Raw genomic sequence first — 9,178 nt, 5'->3', positions numbered from 1 at the left:
TCCTGTTGCCGTTCTGCTTCACGATCTTAGCCTCCCAGCTGTTGTCCTCCAGTTCCTCCACCAATTTAATTATGATGTGTGTGCCCTTAGACACCATGGGGACGGGTCCTGTCAGACAAATGAATAAATTATTAGTTTACAATTATCAGGGTAGTAAAACAAAGCTTCAGGGTAATTTAAGCAGTGTCGTAACAGTGCAATATCAGTGTAATATCCATGTAATAACAGTGTAATATTATGTAATAACTCATAATATTGTTGTAATAACAGTGTACTAACAGTGAAATATTGATGTAATAGCATTGTCATAACAGTGTAATATTGGTGTAATAACAGTGTAATATTGGTGTAATAACAGTGTAATATTGGTGTAATAACAGTGTAATATTGGTGTAATAACAGTGTAATATTGGTGTAATAACAGTGTAATATTGGTGTAATAACAGTGTACTAACAGTGAAATATTGATGTAATAGCATTGTCATAACAGTGTAATATTGGTGTAATAACAGTGTAATATTGGTGTAATAACAGTGTAATATTGGTGTAATAACAGTGTAATATTGGTGTAATAACAGTGTAATATTGGTGCAATAACAGTGTACTAACAGTGAAATATTGATGTAATAGCATTGTCATAACAGTGTAATATTGGTGTAATAACAGTGTAATTCAAATCTAAATCTAACTTTATTTGTCACGTGTGCCGAATTCAACAAGTGTAGACTTTACCGGGAAATGCTTATTTACAAGCCCTTAACTCTTCTTGAACTGCACTGTTGGTTAAGAAAATATTTACCAAGTAGACTAAAATAAAAAGTAATAATAAAAATGAACACAATAAGAATAACAATAACGAGGGTACATACAGGTGGCACCGATACCGAATCAGTGTGTGAGGGTACAGGTTAGTTGAGGTAATCTGTACATGTAGGTGGGGGTGACGTGACTATGCATAGATAATAAACAGAGTAGCAGCAGTGTACAAAAGGGAGGGGAGGTCAATGTAAATTGTCCGGTGGTGATTTGATTAATTGTTCAGCAGTTTTATGGCTTGGGGGTAGAAGCTGTTGAGGAGCCTTTTGGTCCTAGACTTGGCACTCTGGTACCAATTAGTGTAATGTCGGTGTAATAGCAATGTAATAACAGTGTAATATTGGTATAATAACAGTGTAGTGGTGCCTGAAACCCACCTCAACAAACTACGCAATGTACAGGGGTGCGTTTGTAAATTCACTCTGGCTATCTACTTCAATATCAGAGCACTCTCGTCTGAGTGTGCCAGAGCGCAGAATAACTGATGAATTTACGAACGTTCAACACCTGTTGAATATGGCTGGTGTTGGTAAACGTCAGCACAAAAGCATAATTAAATTGTTGCCAGCAGCACAGTTACAGTCACCAATGCTCTGGATAACATGAAAACAGCCTGACCAGCTCTGATAGGACGAGTAAAATGATCAGAGTGAGATGGTCTCTCATTTTTGTCTGGAAGTAGCTAGCAAGCTAGCCAAAGTTAGCCAGATAGCTTGGGTGCTTGACTGCCTTTGTGAGGTCAGAACACTTGGATCAACCATAATCCTCGGCCAGAGCGTCCAGTGTGCGCTCTGAACGCTCAGAGAGCGAAACACTCTGAATTTACAAACCTACAATCTGACAAAGCTCTGAATTTATGAACGCCCAGAGCGCACTCTAGATAGATATGGATTGCTCTCTTATCTCTGATGGAAACTGAGCCAACCCACATTGCATTCCTACCTTTCCTGAACATGTCAAAGGGCTCACTCTTCAGTCACAAAAGGACCACACTAAACCAACATTTAAATGTACATAGATTCAAACACGCACCCTTAACAGCTGCACATGACTGGCACACACATTCTATTGTAGAGGCAGGAAATCACATTCCTCTCGTAACCATGGAGATGGCCATTCCAATACCATCACACTCTACTTGGCAAATGTCAATGTTGACTATTTATACAGAGTGAATGAGTATGTACATGTGTGCTTGCTTGTCTGTACTTGCATGTGTGAAAGAGCAAGAGAAAGCTCTGCAAACCAGTGAAATGTTTTAATTGAATTTACCTTAAAAGATACGAAATAAGGTAAGATAGACCACTGTCATTCCACTATCTTTAATGGTGATGTGTAGTCTTGTATGCAGAAAAGTGAGAAAAACCACAGTATCCACATCATTGCAATTCATAGTCTGCTGTCCCAGAGAGTGACAGTGCCAAACCAAGTGTAAACCACAAATGTGTCACTGTCATACAGTTCAGTTCAGCTGAGATAAACACAGTGTAGTACTGTGAAAAGTCCACTGAGAGCATAGACACAGAACGTCCTCACAAACATATAGAACCTCATAAAGTATGTGTGCCTGTGTGCGTAGGCCTATCACATCTCTAGGCTGGTGTTTTGCTTTAAGCTAATGGGTTTCTCTCTGTCTCTCTAAGCGCTTGTTGAGAGGTAATCTATCCCAACACTGTCTCTCTACTAGCATTGTTAGTAAGGGCAGCCGCTGAATCCTTATTAGTCTCCATAGTTTGGATTCCTTATGACGGAAAAATGGCAGGTGTCAATTTGCAAATACACATAGTGTGTAGGAGATCTTTTTCTCTTTCAGACCTCCAAGGTTTTGTCAGACTCACTCAGGAAGTCATTCAAGGCAACAACTATAGAGCATCCTTCTTTCATATCATATCATTTCCTCTTCTTAGAATGAATCATAGTTGTGAAAGTGAATTAAAGATGTGTTTTTCCTGCCCATATGACTGACAGGAAACTGGGCTATATATAGAGCCTGAGTAACAAGGGATTTGACCCTTCACCTCTGCAGCAGTTGGTATGAAAGAAGAGGAGTTCTTCCTGGTCAGCTCACAAGATCAGGAAAAACTCCTGGCCACATCAAAACAGCAATATGTGGTGGAGTAAGAGTAATGGCATTATTTGTGAGCTTTAGCCATAATATACTACCAAAGTCATAAATACCAACTAGGGGCTCGGCTAGCGGATAATCCTGAATAAATCGTGAAAAATTATTAGTGAGACAGTTACAGACGCACAAATATCCTACCCCCAAGACATACTAACCGCTCACCACTAAAATAACAGGGGAGGTTAGCATTTGTTGGGGGGGATATGATATTTGTGCGTCTGTAACTCTCTCACTCATCATTATTCATGATTCATTCAGGATTATCTGTAATGGTTAGAAATGGTTAGAAACATATTATATTCTTATTTACAGTAAAGATGAAACACAACCAAAACAAACAGCAAACACATCCAACAAGTTTATCGAGTCACAAGCTTGATGTAGTCATTATGTGCTAGGAATATGGGACCAAATACTTAACTTTTTACTACATTAATACACATAAGGGAATTTGTACCAATACTTTTGGTACGCTAAAATTGGGGGGGGGGCTGACATTTCTAAATGGTTCACCTGATATCACCTGATACGGTTTACCTGATAAGAAACAAATCACACTGTCCCAATACTTTTGGAGTTCACTGTATGTCTTAAGCGGTGTAAATAATGTTCACAATTCTAATTCTAATTCTAATGTAACAGCTGCCTAGCTGCCTTCCTTTCTTGTGTCTGGGGACCCAGGAAACAGCTGGACACATCCTACAACTTGATAGTATATCATGTTTCATGTAAAGGACATACTGTACTGTACCAAGGATAACAAAATAGCCTTTTTGTGAGAGCCCTCAAAGTCAAACTGACCTGTCTTGAGTTCCAGGTGGAGTTTGTCTGTGTTGGAGTTGAAAGGTCGCGACAGGTCCAGTTCCATCTGGAACGTCTGGCCACGTCGGATGATGAGCTCATTGCCATGGTAAAGGTTGGTGTGATGCTCCAGGCGGTTCTGACCCGTCTTAGAGCTCAGTAGATCCACCGAGCGCACCGACAACATCAGTTCTGAGAGAGAGATTTAAAAAAATAATGCAATGGTCAGTGCTTACTGCTTATATATAGGGCCAGGGGTTTGTCCTATGGGGTTACTATTATGAACTAATGAATTTGACTGATTCTGTTGCTTCATGTAACCTACCTTCCAGCTCGTTGTCTCCAGTGTGGGGCTGAGGAGGCTCGGGGAGCGTGGTTGGTTTCACCCCGTCATCCGTGATGACAGTGTCTGTGATGTCATACGAGCTGCTCTGGCGTCGACAGCAGCAGGGGCACATCTTCTGAAACCAACGGCGACAGCCTCCCTGCTTCTTAGAATTAGACTCCGCCTCCTTCTGGTTGGTTATCTGCACTGTGGTCGGGGCGACGCCATGGAAACGGCCCACAACAGAACCACTCACCGTCGACCGGTCTCCTGGCATTCTGAGAGGGGTGATACAGAAGTTAGAGATGAGATGAGACTGTTAGAGGGGTGATACAGAAGTTAGAGATGAGATGAGACTGTTAGAGGGGTGATACAGAAGTTATAGATGAGACTGTTAGAGGGGTGATACAGAAGTTATAGATGAGATGAGACTGTTAGAGGGGTGATACAGAAGTTAGAGATGAGACTGTTAGAGGGGTGATACAGAAGTTAGAGATGAGATGAGACTGTTAGAGGGGTCATACAGAGGTTAGAGATGAGACTGTTAAGAGGGGTGATACAGAAGTTACAGATGAGATGAGACTGTTAGAGGGGTGATACAGAAGTTAGAGACGAGATGAGACTGTTAGAGGGGCGATACAGAAGTTAGAGATGAGATGAGACTGTTAGAGGGGTCATACAGAAGTTAGAGATGAGACTGTTAAGAGGGGTGATACAGAAGTTACAGATGAGATGAGACTGTTAGAGGGGTGATACAGAAGTTATAGATGAGACTGTTAGAGGGGTGATACAGAAGTTAGAGATGAGACTGTTAGAGGGGTGATACAGAAGTTAGAGACGAGATGAGACTGTTAGAGGGGTGATACAGAAGTTACAGATGGAATGAGACTGTTAGAGGGGTGATACAGAAGTTAGAGACGAGATGAGACTGTTAGAGGGGTGATACAGAAGTTAGAGACGAGATGAGACTGTTAGAGGGGTGATACAGAAGTTACAGATGAGATGAGACTGTTAGAGTAACATTACTATTCCTATACTTGATCAACTTGTTTTTTATTCTCTCCGCTTACATTTTTTCCTCCCTCCATTCCAGAAACTAGCTGGTTTTCTTTTTAATCTTTTCTCACAATTACCACATTCCTGACTCACACTTTTTTCAACAGTCTGCCTTTCCCAATGCATGCCAGGGTAGTTAGCCGTTTGTCCCAGGTCAGACACTCCCCAAATTCCCCAAACACCCCAGCATAACTCTTGACTCACTGATTGATACCGGACCCTACAGCCCCACCTAGTCACAGATGTATGTGTGTGTAATCTCTAGAAATGATGGGAAACAATAATCATATTTTCATGACAACGCAGAGCACTTAATTAATCCCAGTTACATCTAGTTCATCTTTTTAGACCGCCATTCATCAAACTGAAAGGTTAGGGGAACCACGAGACTATGAATCTGAGTGGATCCAGGCTAGAGTTCAGGCTTCAACTCTAAACATAATGGGAGTTCAATGACAAATGTCAGAGGTCAGGTGAGTTCAAAAACAAGAGGAACATGAAGCATTTAAAGAAAACCACGAGGAGTTTCCAACCATGGTCTCCATCTGTACTTTATCTGCTGTCGAAACATAAAATACACTTTAATGTGTGTAGAGGCTAGTGAAAAGGTTTCACAACCCTTTTGATAATTAAGACTGCTAAGAGAGCAAAACAGAAAGAACACAGGGAGAAGCTCAGAGGGAGTAGAGTGAACAGCGAGCGGGTGTAGCAGAGGGGTGTGTAGTCATGGTGGGCTTAGTAACTATAGCACTGTGTGTGTGTGTGTGTGTGTTTATAGTTGAATGCATTCATGTGTGAATGACTGATTTCTAAACTCCTCAGTCCACATGCTGGTCCAATAATGTTCCCCTCCCTTACAGTCATCCAAATGTCCTAAGAATTGTCAGAAAGAGACCGTATTGTGTTTTTGAAAAAGAGCAATACATGTCAGAAGCATTACTTATCATGTAACAATGATGACAAATGCAAATGCCAAAGTCAAAATTGCTTGCAACATACAATTGGGACCCCACCCAAAACCACCCTGTTTCTAGCACCACTCTACGATGTTTCCATGGTCCTCTCTTTCACCCGTGCCTGACCCTGTCCCTCCACCTCTTTCCCTCCCGCACAGTGGGTTTGTTTTTGGCAGTTAGCACCTTGCTAGCATGATTGGAATGCACACGGCCCACTGAGATAAGAGCTTCTAATTCAATGCACTTTTCCAACAATAACACCCAAATACAATGAGTTGAAGCCTGCTTCCCCAACACACAAAACATCCCTCAAAGTGATGCCTGATGTAGATAACACCCACGATCAGCATTAGTTTAAAAAATGAAATGGCATGCAACATATATTCTATCGCCACTTGTTTGAGAACAAAGGTCAATAGACCACATGAGAGGTGAAATGATGGCAGAGGTCATAGGATAAAGTGTAAAAATGGCACATGATATTTCATTAGTTATCGAAGCACACCAGCTAGCACATAATGTTCTGAGAACCATATGTTTCTTAGCGCTTGGTCAGAGTGTGGTTGTCCTATGGTTATTTTGAATACAACCTTCCCACAACTTTCTGGAAATGATGCAGGATAGTTGCTTGGCTTTGGAACATTCTCAGCACATTTAAGGAACTTTCTTTTCTTGGTACTTCATTACTTTAACAGCAGGTTAAAAATTCAAACATTTACATTTTGGTAATGTTCTAGGAACGTTCTCCAACTGGTTTGACATTGGGAATGTTCTCAAATTGTTCAGAGAATGTTAAGAAACAACGTTTTTCTGTGGGAATTTCAGTACTTTAGCATAACGTTTCCTATACATTTTCCCATGGTTCTATTGAAAGTAAAGTTCTCAAATTGTTCAGAGAATCTTAAGAGAAACTTTTTTTTTTTAAACACAAGAAAACTTTAGTAACGTTCAGAGAATGTTTTAATAATGTTATTTAAAAACATATACAATCCGTTCTCAGCATCAACAAAACTATCTTCTATCTTGTTAAGTGTGTTCAGGTGTGTTGGCCGCACCCACAAATTGGCCACACTTGAGTGCTTGTTTCCTTTGAAATGAGGTCTACTTGAATAGATAAAATGAACAGCTGTGTACGTGTAAAAAACATGGCATGCTAGCTCCATCCTGGTGGCACAGTGGAATAATTACATGGATAGAGAAGAGAAGATTATGTTTGAATCTGATGCCGTGTCACAATAAAAAAAATAACTGCGTTTGCATGATTAATGCCTAAGGAAGTGAATTTCCATGTATCCAATCTGCGCTTGGAGTTCTAAAAAGTTAACCCAAAATAATCTAGCAGTGTTATTAAAAGTCTTATTGAAACATTCAGTGAAAGTTTTAAGGAGTCATTGTTATAAGTATTTATTTTTCTTAATTGACTTGCTTAAATAAAATAAAATAAGAAACTCAAAATAATGTTTATATTCTCAGAGCGTTAATAAAACCTCCCAGGAAAACTTTCAGGGAACCATATTAAAATGTTCTCAGAACCTCCCTGCAACCTAAAAATTAACATTCCCAAAACAGCCAAATGTTCACTTCAGTTCTCAGAACGTTATAGCTTGGTTCCCAGGAAACCTAGAGCTTGGTTCCCAGAACCAATGGGAAATGAGAAACGTAGGTTCCCACAACTTCCAAGGAACCACATGCTAGCTAGGCAACATGATGTGAGGGAACAAGAAAAATGTGTTTTAATATCAGCATGGTATCTGAAATATTTCTGTGGACTTAAGTTTGCAATTGGGAATACTTCATCATTTTATGAGCAGAAGAGCCTTGTGACACTGGAGCCAATAGGCAGAACACCCATCAACCCATGTCAAGTGAAACGTAATATTTCTCAACTGAGCTAATAACTCTGTCTCTATCTACCATTTAATTACTTGGTATTTTGCTTAGGCTACATGATCAATAGGCTACATGAGCACTTTCCTCTGCCTGCCTTTTATGAGATTATCACTCACTGCAGTGAGTGTCTAACGGTTCGCAAATCAGCAAAACGCATCCCGACTGATAAAGTTGTGGAAAACCTCATCACATGAGTATCCTACCACAGTGTAACTATTTGTCAAGAGTTGTAAGCGCATTTTATAAATAGGTCATTTAAATACGAATTAATGAAAAAATCCTTACTTTGTCTTGGGTGATTGCTTCTTGATTCACCAAAAAAAGTTTGAGTGCGTTTGAAAGTTTTCAATGGCTCTCCGTTCTTGTATGATCAGGTTTAAAAGTTTTTCTTACCAGTTCCTATGTCTCTTACATACGCGTCTTAGATACTGGTTTATACACTCCTAAGGAATGCAAACGGCATTTGATTTGACACACCCTCTGCTTCAAACCTCCCCTCCCCCGCCCCTCCAGTCACCGTTAGCACAGTAGTAGACTATATCAAATGAACCAGTGTAGCCCAGGATGTCCCGTGTGGAGCATCGAGGCACAGCATAGCAAACCCGCAGGTTACGCAATAGCAGGCCGTTTGTTTCCAATGCAGAAAGGGAGGGGAAATACAGGGAAAGGCAGTGGAGGGAATAAAAGAAAGGCATGTGGTAAGAAAAAAACGCGACATAGGGAAGGAAGTGAGTAACAAAGGCTGGTCATCACCCTACCCTACCCTCATCTACAGTGGGTGGACTGTCATCATATCCATCACCTTTGGATACAGTGGCAGCTGAATATAAACTGTCCATTCTAAACTAAGTCAAAGGACATTTTAGCATCTCCAATGTACGAATTTACCTCTACCTGAGTGGCTGCTTGACATAATAGTAGTAGTAGCCCTTCTCATTCCCTCTCTAAATTTGGATACAACTCATCACTATATCCTAATGCATGTAAAGACAGTGAGTGAGCTAAACAGTAGGCCTACGCGCAACACACACACACATCCCTGAAAAGGTTAGTATAGTCTCATTCCTTGTCAACTTCCCTTAATGACTTTCGGTTCTGTTTTACTTTACACCCCCGCCTCACTTTTTCATAACTCATGACCTGCTAGAATCCTGGCTGCTAGAATCCTGACTAGAACCAAAAAATTTGATCATATTACTCCAGTGCTAG

The 9,178-nt window shown here is 40.5% G+C and overlaps 1 protein-coding gene across 2 annotated transcripts in view; it reads right to left on the bottom strand.

Moving 5' to 3' along the window:
• The window catches only part of tgm1l1 (transglutaminase 1 like 1), a 21,109-nt gene extending 12,618 nt beyond the window's left edge, over positions 1 to 8,491 (bottom strand). Inside the window, exons 1-4 of one of the 2 annotated variants that reach the window (XM_021613837.2) lie at positions 8,363 to 8,491; positions 4,068 to 4,345; positions 3,743 to 3,934; positions 1 to 108 (exon numbers count right to left, since the gene is read on the bottom strand). The exon at positions 1 to 108 is cut by the window's left edge and continues 144 nt beyond it. In XM_021613837.2, the coding sequence (XP_021469512.1) occupies positions 1 to 108; positions 3,743 to 3,934; positions 4,068 to 4,344 (577 nt within the window). In that variant the 5' untranslated portion in view covers position 4,345; positions 8,363 to 8,491. Of the gene's footprint in view, positions 109 to 3,742; positions 3,935 to 4,067; positions 4,346 to 8,254 lie in introns of both variants that reach the window. The other variant, XM_021613836.2, reaches the window with a different exon arrangement.
• Between the last annotated feature and the right edge of the window lie 687 nt (positions 8,492 to 9,178).

Source organism: Oncorhynchus mykiss, chromosome 8 (genome assembly GCF_013265735.2).
Source record: "Oncorhynchus mykiss isolate Arlee chromosome 8, USDA_OmykA_1.1, whole genome shotgun sequence".
Taxonomy (NCBI): Eukaryota; Metazoa; Chordata; class Actinopteri; order Salmoniformes; family Salmonidae; genus Oncorhynchus; species Oncorhynchus mykiss.
This window is presented reverse-complemented; position numbering and strand designations above follow the sequence as displayed.